Below are 16,341 nucleotides of genomic sequence, written 5' to 3'. Positions count from 1 at the left end.
GAACTTACAGTTAGAAAGCACAGTCAGGTATTCTCCGTTTTTAAGATTTGTTAGTTACCTCAGAGTGATAGAAGTGGAAGGAATGATTATTGTTATTATCTACGTAGCCTGTTCCACCCATGCCAGCATAGAAAAAAAGGTGTTAAATGTTAATATATGTTCACTCAGCTATTCAACTGTATGCTACCAAATCATATTGTCTTTATCATACTAGTTCTTTCCACCACATGTTTATTATATCTTTGTACCATGTCTATTCTTATCCTCCATCCTGATAAAATATTTTGTAAGATATCTAACATCAACTTTACAAGTTTATTGTGTATACTTACAATATTTTTTATCAACTCTGTTTCATCTCTCATAACCATTATTGCTAGATAGAAACACACAGACACACATATACACATGTAAAACATTTCTGCCATTAATGTGTTTGCAAGTTAATAATTTTGCTGCAATATTTCTTAAAATAATCTTCAATTTAGACTGATTTGAAATCTTGTATTATTATCTCAAAGTGATGAGATCAATATTTTGGTTTAAATATGAATAGTTGAATCTGGGTGGTAAGGGCAATTTGTGTCTTATGACCACGAGTGCTTTGATAGTAAAAGGCTTAACATGTTTGATATATGCTGTATTCTTTCTTATACTAACCTTCTTGTATCTCAAGAGTAATGATGGATTTGCTTCTACAGCAAGACACCTATGCTTGTCCTCGCAACACTTGACATAGAACCATCTCCCTTTCTACTATGACCCCACTCAGTCGAGTGGTCTTTTTTTTTTTTTCATCTTTCTGGTTTCTTGGCTACCCCACTAGTAGTGGTGTCACAAGAAAAAGCATCCAGTACACTCTGTAAAGTACTTGCTGTTAGGATGAGCATCTGGTTGTAGAAACCTTGCTGAAACATAAGAGCTTAACATAGTTCTCTGGCATGTTGGGATTCTGTCAAATATTCAACTGTTCCAGCATGGAGGACAGACATTAAATGATGACAGAATAAAAAGTGACCGTGACTGAGTGATTGTTCAAAGTAGCAGTGATATTGGTAGTGGTAGATGAAAGAAATAAACTAGGTTTGAAGATAGAAGATCACATTGATGGAATGGCACATCAGTAATAGACACACACACATTATATGCTTGTCTGTAACCATGTTGAGGATGATAATTAATGCTTTATATTATATGTTTATCCAGGTTCTCGGCCACAAAATAGTTCAATCTTGGTGAAATTACAAGAACTAACCGAAGTTGAGAAGGAATTAGTTGAGAAGAAAAACCTTCTCAATAAAATAGAAGCTGAACTGAATGCATTGCAGAAGATGTCAGGGACGTGAGTACCTTGTTGTTGTTTTAATGATTGTAAAGCAGAGAATATTTTTGAAATGGTGATGTCAATTATTATCATTAAGTGGAAGGTAGAATTGTCATGCTGGCTGACAAATCATCTTGTCATCAGCTACATCCATACATATTCTGAGTTCAAATCTTGCTGGGGTTGATTTATTTGACTTCACCTCCACATCTAAATTTATGACCTTCAGACAGCATTAAAAAATCAGTATTATGTAATTTAGCAAATTAGCATTGTGTTGATTAATATTTGGTAAATGAATATGACTGAAACAAGTAAAGCATAAAAGATATATATAAATTTAAATAACAATGTTCTCTAATCGGCAGGCTTCGATGCAGAAAATTATTTTCTGCAGAGTCATTTCCGGCTTTGGTGTGCCAAAACAAAGACATTTGAAATATAACCTTAATTATAATTGATAGAACTCTATGCATGTTCTCTCTCGGGAGGACATCTCGTGTATAGTTCTGCAAATTATATTTTCTGTGACGGTCACACTGAGGATTTGCAGACATTTACGTAATGTAAATGGTAATAATGAAATCATAGTATGTGACTAATCACCATATTTCGTATCTTTTCATTTATCTTGCTCACTTTATGTTCTGGCGTTTCCTGAATTTTCTTTAGAACAATTTTTCTTAGTGGTCAGACCATATGGGGTCTACCTTTAGCAGATTAAGAATCCACCTAGTGGTCATTCCTCTTTATGTGTGTATGTATATATATATAAACCTCAGAACCTCGGTCTTTAACTCATGGTTGATACTGTATCATAATACGTGGTTTGGGAGGAAAGGGTTGATGTTCTTTTCTGTTGAAATGTCTTTAATAAATGAGATAATGATGAAGACAATGATGAGGGCCTTAATGTAAAGTTTATAAAGAATTTGTGTTGCCAATGTTTTAGATATAATAAACTGAAGAATGAATTTGAGTTGAAACAACATGAAACTGAATTATTGAAAACTAGACTTGAACAGACATCACATCATCAGCAGCTGGAGGAAATCAATGCCTTGGAAAAGACTATTGGTGGGTACACTACATCTTTCTCTGTTATCACTAGCATCAATGTTAACACTGGACTTAGTAAAACATTAAATTAGTGCTTGTTCAGGTAGGCTGTACTGTTCCATGAGGGATATGAAAAATTTTTTATTGGTGCTGAGGACAATAGATGTGGTAGGGGGAGCAATAGATACATTTCTATGAAAATTATTAAACACACCACAAAAGAATCAGAATTAATTCCATTATAGGCATAGGAGTGGGTGGGTGGTAAGTAGCTTGCTTACCAACCACATAGTTCCGTGTTCAGTTCCACTGCGTGGCACCTTGGGCAAATGTCTTCTAATATAGCCTCGGGCCAACCAAAGACTTGTGAATGGATTTGGTAGACAGAAACTGAAAGAAGCCCGTCATATATATGTATATGTTTTTGTGTTTGTCTCCCCAACATTGCTTGACTAAAGGCGGTGCTCCAGCATGGCCATAGTCAAATGACTGAAACAAGTAAAAGAGTATCGAGTCCTGTCCTATCCATACAAGCAAGTAGAAGTAAACATTAGAATGATGATGATAATGTGTGTGTGTTTCTACATGTCTTCACATTGTCACTTGTAAACAATATCTCCCAGCTTTGTGGATTTTCCATATATATATATAAACCAGTGCAGTAAAAATACTTTACTTAAAAAACAAGGGTTGGTGGGGGGAAAGACATCCAGCCATAGAATACTATCCCTCCAATAACTCTTGTCCAATACATGCTGTGGGCAAAAAATGTCTTATGATTTAGTAAGAATTGTTTGAGAAAAGCTGTTACACAATCATCATCATTGTTTAACGTCCATCTTCCATGCATGCATGGGTAAGACAGATGACAGGAGCTGGCCGGTAGAAAAACTACCTTAGGCTACTGTGTCTGTTTTAGCAGGAATTTTACGACTGGATGCCTTTCCTAACTCCAGCCAATTCACAGTGTGGACTCAGTGCTTTTTATGTGGTACTGGCACAAGCGAAGTTAGTTTTGGGCAAATTTTTTATAAAGTGCTTATTAATGTTCACTCTACTAATTTTGCTTGAATAATTGTGGAGGTTTAACTTTTAGTGAGAAAGCATTCATGTTTATAAATATTCATTTAACCTTGTTTTGAACTGCTACCTGCCTTCAATCAAGGGGTCTTATCTTGTGACATGAAAAAGCACACAGTACACACTGTAAAGTGGTTGACATTCGGAAGAAACCATGCCAAAACTGCTATGGGTACTCAACACAGTATTCCCTATCAGGTCCTGTCAAATGCCCAACCCATACCAGCATTTAATGTAGGCACTAAATGATAAGGATATTGTCTTTAAAATGAGGAGGCCACATAATTTGCATTCTGAATCTGAGGACAGCTTGGCTTGTCCCAGTAGAAACAGACATGATCAGAGATTGATTGATTGACTGGTTATTGATTTTAGAGGAACAGAAAGCCATTGTCCAAACTGCTGGAGAAGTAAACAAGAAAGCCAAACAAAAAGTGAAAGATCTTGAATTTAAAATCAAGAATGCTGATAAAATCCGAGAAAATGAATTAAAGCAAGCTGAAGCTAACCTTAACAAAATACAGAAACAAATGCAAGAGTCCAATAAATTGATGAAGGAAAAGCAACAGGTTGGTGTTTTCCTCTTAGTTTAATTAATTTTTAAAAAATTCTATCATCTGTGTTGTTGTTTGTGCAGTTGAGGTTGAAGGGCACCTTGCTCATAATCTTTGCATTTTTTTGTTATCATTTCTGTTAAAATACACTGCTTTTGTCTCAATTACTTTTGAAAATAATGGAAAAAAATTAATAAAGCAATTTTGCTATTATTAAGCTGGTATTTGGAACATAAATTAACATGAAATTTTGATGAAAAGTTTTAATTTAAATAATTTTAAAACAAAGAAATTGTGTGACAGACCCAGTGTGAGTCTCAGGTGGGTTGGTATCAAAAGGACCAATGAACTCTTAAACTGAGTTGAGTGGTTAAGGTTTAGTTTAAACTGTGTCATGTAGGAGAAAATTACTTTTTATCTACAGGTTAGCTCTGGCAAAGCAGTCCTATAATCACAGGTGTTCCATCCAGCATCACAACTCAGGGATAGTGTACCTAGAACTCTTACATAATCTAATGTATGCTTCTTTTCTTCCCTTTTATAAGACAGGCTTACTTCATGGGTATTTGGTTGCTATTTTTTGCAAATTGGGTGACCATTTAGAGAAGGGTTGGGAAAGCCCCCACCCATGGGCGCAATTGTGCCCGCAAGCCCATTTTATTTCGTCCACAGTCTGATACACTTGTATGCCTATTTGCAACATAGGTTGCATTTCCATTATGCCTAAATCAGAAACTATTGTTATTGTTGTTAATATATTAAGGCTGTGAGCTGGCTGAATGGTTAGCACACTGGATGAAATGCTTAGTGATATTTCATCAGTCACCACGTTCTGAGTTCATATTCTGCTGTAGTCGACTTTGCCTTTCATCCTTTCGGGGTCGATAAAATAAGTACCAGTTGAACACTGGGGTTGAGGTAATCGACTCATACCCACCTCCACTAAGCTGCCCTTGTGGCAGAATTATTATTATTATTGTTATTGTTATTGTTATTAATATTATTATTATTATTCAGTAGTCTTATTTTTATCCTGTGCTTTCACTACACAACTGAGTGCAGCTCTGTGTGCCTTGGATATGTGCTGTGGTTTGTTGTGATGCTCTTATGGCTACTGTATTGAAAGTGTTTTACATAGGATGTGTGTGCTGCCTAGTAGTGCTATTTTCTGTATGTTATATATATTTGTTAGTCCTGGTGTTTTTGTTATGTATTATTCTGAATATTTTTTTTATTATACCTAATGTGCCTTTTATGATAAGAATTGTTTCTGTTTTTAGGCTCCACATTCGAGTTACCTCTACTTCCAGGTCTTTATATTTTATTATTATTATTATTATTATTGTAGCATATTGACACTGTGAAACTTGAGATTGTGGAGCTGCAGAAGGAAGTGACTTCATATGAAGAACAACTTAAAAGTGTTGCCACAGTTCTGGACACTTACAGTTCTGAGCTGAAAGAAATTGAAGAGAAATTAACTGTGTGCCAGGTAAGATATATTAAACTAACATAGCCTTGCACAGCTTCTCAACCATGTGGTCTCAGGTTCTGACTCACTGGATGACACATTGTGCCTCATGAGTGGATTTGGTAGATGGAAATTGAAAGAAGCCCATTGTACATGTGTTTGTGCGTACCCTTGTATTGATATCATAAGGCGGTTGTGAATGAACATCAATGTGGTACAAGCAATGTTGTTCGTTTCCTGTCATCCATAGAAAATATCTCTGGTTCATGGGGAAATATTAGCTTGCCTTGAAACAGGTGAGGATTGATAACAGGAAGGACATTTGGCTATGGAAAATCTACTTCAATAAATTCCATCTGACCCATGCAAGTATGGAAGAGTTGACATTAGATGATGATGAATTCTGCTCTTGTGCTTATACCTTGGTTGTATCAATCACAATTCATATAATGAGAAAATTATTACTGAGATTCCTTTCTATTAAATTGGATGGTGCTAATGGTGGTGAAAGCATCCGGCTCACTGGTTAGAGTGTCAGGCTCACAATCGTGAGATAGTGAGTTCGATTTCTGGACCAGGCTGTGTGTTGTGTTCTTGAGCAAGACTCTTTATTTCACGTTGCTCCAGTTCACTCAGCTGAAGAAATGAGTTGCGACATGACTGGTGCCTTTCCCTTGGACAACATTGGTGGCATGGAGAGGGAAGGCTGGTGTGCATGGGCAACTACTGGTCTTCCATAAACAACTTTGCTCAGACTTGCTCCTGTGAGAACTTTCTTGGTACAACTTCATGGTCATTCATGACCAAAGGGGGTCCTTTTTTCTTTTTTTTGTCCCTAATGGTGGTGGTAGTGAGAAAGAAAAGGAATACATATGCTCACTCACTAACTACACCCTGTATACATTCACACACACACACCCCAACATGTAGACTCTAATGTGTATATACTCATCGTCATCATTTAAAGTCTGCTTTCCATGCTAGCATGGGTTGGACGGTTTGACAGGAGCTGGCCAAGCAGAAGACTGCACCTTACCTCTAAGTCTGTTTTAACACAGTTTTTATGGCTGGATGCCCTTCCTAACACCAACCCCCCTCCAGATTGGGTTGAGTGCTTTTTACATGGCACCAGAACAGGTGAGGTAAATTTTGGTATAGTTTCTACAGCTGGATGCCCTTCCAAATGCCAACCACTTTACAATATACACACATACTGATATGTATGCTTTAATGCTTATATACCCATGCACAGTAATGTGTGTGTGTATGTACACACACACACACAATGTACATTTACATGTACCATACAATGATGAATGTGTATCTATCAACAGAACTAACACTGAGATGTTTTTTGTTTTGTGTTTGTGACAGGCCACTGTAAAAGAGGCACAGGACAATGTGAACAAACAGAAGGAGCTATTGAATGATTGTAACACAGAGATCCGGAATGCTACCAAAAGTCTAAAAGCTTTTCAGGAGAAAGCCAAAAAAATTGACTTGGAGAATCAGGAATTGGAACATAAGCGTAGCAAGTTGCAAAAGGAATCTAAAGACACAACATCACAGGTAAATCGTTAAGTTGTTGTTTTAACATTTTTTTTATGTTGTTGTTTCCCCAGGTTAACTGTTGACACTAAAAAAGCAAAACTACGATCAAAGACATTAAAGCCATTACTACCCATCTAGGATTATGCTGTCTAAAATACCTCTTTTATCTTTTAAAATGGCATGGTATAATTTTGGAGGGATTTGGCTGCTATTACAGTCCCCTGTTAGCCTTATGCCAGCTCCAGTTGAGCAGATCAGTGGCACAAGGGTAGTTATTCAAATGATTTGATATAATTTCAGAAGCCCCTTGCCCCTAATGAAATACCATGCTGTGCACTCCAGTATGTTGGGACTTATTGTATGGGCTACAGTATGGCGGTTGTACTTCAACATACTGGAGCGCACAGATGCTGTGTTATACTGTATACAATAAACCCCGACACGTGAGTGTTTGTTGTATGGGATCTAGTGTGGTAAGTGTGCACTCCAGAATGTATGAGTAATTTATGACATCAAATGTATATCTATCTTACTATCTGATTATCTACGATATATTCACGTATCTTCCATTACTGTAATACATGCTGTGGTGTCTGTTATACACAATAATCACTGTGGATGCTTGATAATGTTATCTATATTTATAATCCAACACTTCTGCAAACTTATGACAAATCAAGTCAACAATTTTGGTTTCAACTCCTTGTTGAAGCCATTTTGGATCAACTTTGCAGTTGGGAAAACTTGTAACCACAACCATTTTCAGAGCCTCTGAATGATGAAGGTAAGTAAGCCTCAAGCTGGAAATCTAGCCCAAATGCAACAGAGTGGACCCTGTAACAGGTCCCCAAAGACCAGGTGTTAAACTAAGTTGTATTAAGTCAACCACTCACCATGTTCAGTTGTCGTGTGTTGGTGTTTAACTGAATGAGAAGTCAAGTCTATTACCAAACACAACAACAATAACAGTTCCTGAGGCAGGCTTCCAATCAGTTTCTGTCTTCAAATTTCATTTGAGAGGCTTTGGTCAGCCAAGGAATATATTTACAATGATGACTTGCATATTAATTTTTAATATTCAGATGTGAATATTGTTGTCGCTGTTGTGTTTCATCATAGAAGAGCTTCTTTATGATGAATTTATGTTCATAACACACTTGATTTCTTAGTGCAAGGGATTCTGGACATGTGTTTCATCTGCCAGAAACACCCCAAGACCAATGTGTCTAACAAGAGCCACTGGTCTTAATTTAACTGTTGACTGGTCTCTGCTGATAATCATCAAATGGTTGGGGAACAGCAAGAATCAATATGTTTTCACTATAGCTATTTCTCTGTATTTTGTTACTATGTCAAAGTTTCGTTTTCCCTTATGAAAAAATAATTTCTTGTTTATCCCAATGTAAACATCAATAATTAACTGTTTATGTAAATGTCTTTATTAATCAGGTTGAAAACTGGCTGAAAAAATATGAGTGGATTGTTGATGAGAAAAAGTTCTTTGGCAAACCAAACACAGCCTATGATTTCACTGTTAATGATCCTGTGGCTGCTGAACAACGCATTCATAAGTTACAGGAAATTAAGGATAAGTTGGGTCACAACATCAACATGAGGGCCATGAATATGTTGGAAAAGGCAGAGGAAGAGGTAAATAATTTGACAAACTTAACTCATTTGTTATGTTGTTTAAACTTTACACCATTAGGTTTCATATTGTCTCTTAATCTACAGAGCTGTGTATATGACACAATTTAAACTCCCACACACATAATTTCAACATCTGCACTTACACCATTCTGTCTATCAAATCTACTCAAGGCTAGATTGTCCAAGGTATTCCACAGTGGGACTGAACCTGAAACTACATGGTTGCAAAACAAAGCTTCTTAACCACTCAACCATATCTGTACCTACTGAACCAAAGTTGATGAGTCTCTTGACAGTTCCTCAACATCTGCCCTGGGCACCAAATTCTGCTGCAAGTTGCAACCTATACATATTATCAACAATTTGAAAAACCAATGGAAATACAGTTTTCTTTGTTCAGATCAACAGCCATTGTGTGTGTGTGTGTGTGTGTGTGAGAGAGAGCAAAAAAGAGAGAGAATTGTAATACACTTCATTAAATCTGTGTAATGTTCTGATTAATTTCCCTAGTGTAACGATCTGATGGCGAAAAGGAAAATAGTTTTGAATGACAAGATGAAAATTGCCCAAGTCATTGCTGAGTTGGATGAAATGAAGAAGGCAGCCCTGAAGAAAGCCTGGGAGCAGGTCAATAAGGTAAGACATATTGTGTAGCCCTCAATGTTTTGGTAAAGTGGAATTGTGTATTGTGTGAAGCAAGCCTCTACTTTCACTCTATATTGGGGGTAAATTCAATTATACTACCCTGACCTTTATCATTGATTAAATTATTTGTGGCCTTGAATAAAATTTATCAACTTACCCACCAAGATCTTTTACTTAGTTTGGCCCCTTTGTGGGTAAAACTTGATACTTCTGTCTGACTATATATTAGACCAGTATATCTTAACTTTGGTGCTAGACATCCCATAGGAGCATTGTGAACTTGCACAAATGCACTGGGTTTTTAAGATTGGTCATTTTTCTCAGAAGCATAAAATTTAAACAAGCTATAGTAGTTATATTTTGAATGCATTTTCCAAAACATGTTTCGTGTGATTAAAATAAAAGCAGGGCCTTGTGCTAACAGTGAGCAGAAACATGACTGATGATGCAGCAAGGTCCAATATGAGTACTGATCTTTAGGCATTTCCTTAAAAATTTAACATAGAATGCAACAGTCTATAGAAATATCTAATACATGGCATTTAAGCTAGCCATACCCAACCCAAATATTCTACTTGTTTTTATGCCCAAATCCAGCCTTTTATCTATTCTCCTCTGTCATTCTAAAATTAAACAGTCACATCATTGAAATCTCAAAGCTACAACATAATTTATGATTAATTTAAAACAATGTGAATAAATAAGCATTATATTTGAGAGTAGTGAGAATGCTAAAGGACTAAACATGAAGTGAAGCATTTGTTTTACATCATTCGATGAAAGGTGACACTGAACTATAAAAGACCAAGCACCATTGTATTGCATGTTACTCCTTCCTCCTCATGACCAATATTTATTCTTTACTAATGATTTTGTGTTATGTTCCAGACTCTTTTTTTTTTTGTTTTAAACCTTTACCATTCTTTTTTGTTGTTTCATTAGGATTTTGGTTCCATTTTCTCCTCACTGCTTCCTGGTACTGATGCTAAACTAAGTCCTCCAGAGGGAATGACTGTCCTTGATGGATTGGAGGTGAAAGTGGCATTTGGAGATGTCTGGAAAGAATCGCTTGGTGAACTGAGTGGAGGGCAGAGGTAAACTTCTAGGTTTCACTCCTACCACCATCATCATCAATATAATGTCCACTTTCCCATGTTTGTATCAGTCAGATGGGATTTGTTGAAGCAGATTTTTTTTTTTTTATGGCTGGATGCCTTTCCTGTTGTCAACACTCATCTATCTCCAAGCAAGGTAATATTTCCCCATGGCCAAACATTGTTTCCATAGAAGATTGGAAACAAATAACACTACTTCTGTATTAGTGACACTCCTTTACAACTACCATGTGCTGTGAAGACACACATGATAGGCTTCTTTCAGTTTTTGCTCACCAAATCCACTCACAAGACTCTGGTTGGCTTACAGCTTTAATAGGAAACACTTGCTCAGTGTGCCACACAGCGTAGGACTGAACCTGGAACCTTGCAGTTGGAAAGCAAACTTATCCAGACAGCCATACCTGTGTGTGTGTGTGTGTGTACATTGTACCCAGTAAGATTTTTATGTCAGCTTCATCATCGTCTAACGTCTGCTTTCCATGCTGGCATGGGTTGGACGGTTTGACTGAGGACTGGCAAGCCAGCAGGCTGCACCAGGCTCCAGTCTGATTTGGCAATGTTTCTACAGCTGGATGCTCTTCCTAATGTCAACACGGAGCATGTAGTGGGTGCTTTTTATGTGCCAACGGCACAAGGGCCAGTCAGACAGTACTGGCATCAACTATACTCGAATGGTGCTTTTTACATGCCACTGGCATGAGACCAGTCAGGCGACACTGGCATCAACCATGCTCGAATGTAGTCAGCTTATGTGTTGGATTTGTCTAGTTGTAAAGTTTCTTAACATCAGCTCTTGTACCCTTATTCCCCAATGACAGATGGTGGTGGCTAAGACAGAAATAAAGGACATGAGTCCTCAACACAATGTAAAAAACTGATGGCGAATGTTTACAGAAAAGCCTTATTCCTTTGTTTCTGCAATATTTCTCTTCAAAGGGGTACAATGGTATATTGGCAATATGAGTTTGTACAAATGAGAATGAGTGTGACTTAAAACCAGGGACGTGTCCCCTGGGTAGGCAAGGCAGGCAGTACCTACTCTGAATAAAATAGGTTGATAGTAACATTTTCCTTTTATGGCAAAATATGCACCTAATTCAATAAAATCATGAAGGTTACACTGATTATTATGTGTAAAATACAAAATATTTTAATTTTTTGTAGATTAGGTTGGCATAATTCGTCCCTGCTTTTCAATCCCGGTATTAAAGCTACACAGAGAACTACTGTGATACACATGCTTTGTACATTCCTACAACATTTTCTCTATGTGCTATAAAGGCAGGAGTAAATCTGTCTCCAACTCAGTCGCACACCTGTGTTTTACTATACAAACGTCACCAACTGCCTACCCTAAGCAGCACAAGCCTGCTTAAAACCTATATTAACAGCTTTATGTCAACACATGAAAATTGATTTCAAAGGCCTTTCAAGCCTTTTGATCTGGTAGATCAAAGTTGGCACAAATGGTTGTGGGGTTAAGAAGTTTGCTTAGTAATCATGTGGTTCTGGGTTCAATCTCACTGCACAATGCCTTGGGCAAGTGTTCTCTACTATGGCCCTGTTTCATCCAATGTCTTGTTAGTGAATCTGGTAGACAGAAACTACAAAGCCTGTAATGTGTACATACACACACTTGTGGTGAGTGAAGTGTAAACTCTCTTACTTAAAAGGCAGAACGGTAAAGCAGTCTTTCAACAATATGCATTTGTTTAACCCATGCTAGGATTGAAAAATGGATGGAAAAATGAACAAATTTCAAAATTTAGATCATCTTCACCGTATTCTTGTCTGATTTCATGTGTTTTAGTTTCACTTTCATCATCATCATCACCATTGTTGTTTAACGTCCGCTTTGCATGCTGGCATGGGTTGGATGGTTTGACTGAGGACTGTTGAGCCAGAAGGCTGCACCGGGCTTGTCTATTAAATGATGGAAACTTTTCTCTAACATATATTTTTAAGAGCTTTAATGGCTTTTTTAAAAAATCAATACAATATATCAATGCTGTAATCTCATCTAGTTCTCTCAGACATTTTAAAAGAACCCATTAGATGTGGAGATATGATCTGTAAGTTGAACAATTCTACTTATCTTTCATAAAATGTTTATTAATAGATTTTGTAAATCTTTTGCTAACATAGGCGCAGGTGTGGCTGTGTGGTAAGAAGCTTGCTTCCTAACCACATGGTTCCAAGTTCAGTCCCACTGCATGGCACTTTGGGCAAAAGAGACCAATAGAATAAGTACTAGGCTTACAAAGAATAAGTTCTGGAGTTGATTTGTTCAACTAAAGGCAGTGCTCCAGCATGGCTGCAGTCAAATGACTGAGACAAGTAACAGAATATGTCAATATATGTATTGACCCTTTTAACAGCAACCTGTCTGATACCACCACTGGTTCTATAATAGAAATGTCCTGCTTTAAAGTAATCTAAATTAAAACTTTTCAGCAAAATTTTGTATTTAGGTTCCTTACACCAGGTTAATAATGACCCAAGTTATTTTACTAAATTCTTTGTAACTTTTAACATTAATTGAAACAAAAGTATTTCAACTGAAATATGATAACTAAAAGGTTAAACAGTAAAACCTGCAGCTTTTAAGGGTTGATCCTCCTTAATCCCCACATTTTATATTTTCTTATGTACTCTTTTATATCTGCTTTGTTCATTTCTTTTAACTAGAAACCAATGTAATTTTTTGCTATTATTTTTCCTTATAGGTCCCTGGTTGCTCTTTCTCTGATATTGGCCATGCTGTTATTTAAACCAGCTCCTATTTATATTCTTGATGAAGTTGATGCTGCACTTGACTTGTCTCACACCCAAAACATTGGACATATGATTAAAAACCACTTCAAACATTCACAGGTAATCACGTGTTCTTGCTATTAACCGTTTAATTACTAGTTCTGTCTCAGAAGACTATTTTGGCCTTTATGTGGATAGCAATTACGAATATTTTGAAGTTGCAATTTACAATTTTTATTCAAAATCAACTAAAACCAGAAAAATGCTTTACATTGCTGGAGAATATATCTACAGGTGTTTAGCCAACATTGTGCAGAGTCACATAAGATGTTTGTGAATACCTCATCTATATACAGTATCTTCTTGGACACAGGGGAGCAACTAATTTCAATCCTGTATTAGGATCTCTTCAGAGTCTCTCCTAATCATGATGTCTAGCCTTGTGCCTATCTTGGAAATCATTTTTTAATGATTATTTAGTATGTTGTGTTCCAGCTCTTTACATTCTGAGTTCCAATCTTGCTGAGCTCATCTTTGCCTTACATTCTTCTGAGGTTGATAAAATCAAATGCCATGATGTCCTGGTGCTATTGTCCAACCCTCTTATCAAAATTGACAGTATTGTGCCTAAATTTACGAATTATTTAGTGATATCTTTAGCAAATAAAAACACACTGAACTCTAACTAGAAAGAATGTTGAAGCACATTTCGCTAGTGTAGATAGCAAGGATACAGTTTATAAATTGGAAGTGTTTTTTGTTAGCTTGAGACGTTGGCTTCAAATCCTATGTGATGCTCATGCCTTTTCAGAGAAAGGCTAAATCTGATACAATGATGTGCTAAATTAGCCCTCCTATGGACTTGGGTGAGGATGAAAGCCCTCACACCACTGTCCAGTTTCAACTTATTCTGTCACACTAAAACAGACTCATACATAACTCCCACTCCTGTAGTTGTCTTTAGAGAAGTGTAGGATAATGAGATTTTGTGGCACTCACTGTATTTGTGTTTTTTTTTTCTCTCTCCAGTTCATTGTGGTTTCTCTGAAAGACGGAATGTTTAACAATGCCAATGTCCTGTTTAAGACGAAATTTGTTGACGGCGTGTCAACAGTGACCAGACACACTCAGAGTCAAAAGTCCTCACACACCAGTAAAGACCACTCATCATCATCATCATCATCATCATCGTCAAGAAAGAAACAATCTGCCTGAAACATTTTAACTGCTTCTCGTTTCTCTCTCCTTTTAAGTCAACTCACACAGAGACTCTTCTCACTTCCATCGTCTTTGTTACATTCTGACATTAATTACAAAAACACAACCCAAACATACAAACTTCTCTCACACACACATATACCAGGCCTAATTATAGCTTGGAGAAGAACATGTTTTTAAAAAAATAACAGGGAGGTCACAAATGGCAAAGTATCAATTTGGTGAAAGCACTTAATGAAGTAGTGGCTATCATGCCCATTTAAAATGTAACTTGTCATATTCCATTTTGCCTTAGAACACAGAAACTGTCATGAAATACAAGTTACAATTTCAGTGGTCAGTGATGGTCAGAATTTATAATAACCATGTATTTTATCATATCGTATTTTATATTTATCCTCATTTATGAGAGGTTTTCGGTTTAAAAAAAAAAGTTAAATGAATCAGCGATTAATGAATAATAGAACATGAGGAAAATAGGTTTTGTTCTGGGATCCCTAGTTATCCCAAACATTGTGTATGGTTGCTGGGGCTTGCTTTTGTGATCCAAGCAGAATCTTTGACCACTGATCCATGTTATTATAGATCAATTCATGGTATGTGGAACATGGTTCACAATTGTGTCGTTATCCCAGGTCAGTAATAAATGAGGATAGATGTAATATACTAAATTTTTATTACATTATAACTGATTATCTGCATTTAATTTTATTTTATTATTTGGTTCTGTTCTGTAATGTTGCATCACTGTGCAGGTGCATGCGTGAGTCTTTGTGTCGACTGAATGTCATTTTATTGTTTGTTAATGTAAATATCTTTTCTCTCTCTCTCTCTTTTATACCTCTACTTCATAAAAAGCTGGACAATAAATCAAGGTGATAAAGCATCCCTGTTTTGTCTCCTGCAATCTTACTGCTTGTGTGCTCGCTTTTATGTTATTCCTATATGAAACAGAACTGCTACACATCTAGAGGTACTGCCTTTTACACACATCTATTCAACCCAGGGTTGTTGGGTTTGTGGTTTTGAAAGAAATGAAGCCAGAGTGCTTCGCTTGATGTGCAGTGTCAGTGTGCATGTTTGACAGAGTGTAAGCATCTTCAGAGAAAAGTTAAGCGTAAGAGGCATCAAATGTGGTGTTGCAAGAGAGACCACTGCGCTGATATGGTTATGTGATGTGTAAGGACAAGGACAGCTGTGTAAAGAAGTGCCAATCTCTAATTATGGAGAGAACCTGTGGTAGAAGTAAACCCAGAAAGACATGGGACGAAGTGGTGAAGCATGAGCTTTGAACTTTGAGCCTACAGAGGCAATGATTAGTGACCGTGACCTGTGGCGATGTGCTGTGCTTGAGAAGATCCATCTAGCCAAGTTCCTTTCGAATGTTGGGCTTCACAGAGGCAATGACCAAGACCTTTGGCATAATGTTGCATTGGAGAAGACTCATCAAGCTGAACAAAATCGCAGTCGTGACAGATACTGGTGTCACACAAATTGACACCCATGGTGATGGCATGTAAAAGTACCCATTACAGTCTTGGAGTGGTTGGTGTTAGGAAGGGCATCCAGCCGTAGAAAATCATGCCAAATCAGACAGTCTGGTGCAGCCTTCCAGCTTGCCATCGCTGGTCAAACCCTTCCAACCCATGCCAGCATAGACAAAGGATGTTACATGACTATATATATATGTAAGCACAGGAGTGGCTGTGTGGTAAGTAGCTTGCTTACCAACCACATAGTTCCGGATTCATTCTCACTGTGTGGCACCTTGGGCAAGTGTCTTCTACTATAGCCTTGGGCTGACCAAAGCCTTGTGAGTAGATTTGGTAGGCAGAAACTGAAAGAAGCCCATCGTATATATGTTGAAGAATCAAAAGCATTTAATCGCGATCTTGCAATGGTATTTGTAGACTTTTC

At 37.1% G+C, this 16,341-nt stretch overlaps 1 protein-coding gene across 1 annotated transcript in view; it reads left to right on the top strand.

The window, feature by feature from the left end:
* The window catches only part of LOC115215834 (structural maintenance of chromosomes protein 2), a 37,509-nt gene extending 22,206 nt beyond the window's left edge, over positions 1-15,303 (top strand). The window contains exons 16-25 of the mRNA XM_029785162.2: positions 1,207-1,342; positions 2,277-2,401; positions 3,839-4,032; positions 5,366-5,509; positions 6,863-7,057; positions 8,489-8,689; positions 9,200-9,325; positions 10,277-10,428; positions 13,179-13,326; positions 14,236-15,303. Of these exons, the coding sequence (XP_029641022.1) occupies positions 1,207-1,342; positions 2,277-2,401; positions 3,839-4,032; positions 5,366-5,509; positions 6,863-7,057; positions 8,489-8,689; positions 9,200-9,325; positions 10,277-10,428; positions 13,179-13,326; positions 14,236-14,421 (1,607 nt within the window). The 3' untranslated portion in view covers positions 14,422-15,303. The remainder of the gene's footprint in view (positions 1-1,206; positions 1,343-2,276; positions 2,402-3,838; positions 4,033-5,365; positions 5,510-6,862; positions 7,058-8,488; positions 8,690-9,199; positions 9,326-10,276; positions 10,429-13,178; positions 13,327-14,235) is intronic.
* The last annotated feature ends 1,038 nt before the right edge of the window (positions 15,304-16,341 follow it).

Source organism: Octopus sinensis, linkage group LG9 (genome assembly GCF_006345805.1).
Source record: "Octopus sinensis linkage group LG9, ASM634580v1, whole genome shotgun sequence".
Lineage (NCBI taxonomy): Eukaryota > Metazoa > Mollusca > Cephalopoda > Octopoda > Octopodidae > Octopus > Octopus sinensis.
This window is presented reverse-complemented; position numbering and strand designations above follow the sequence as displayed.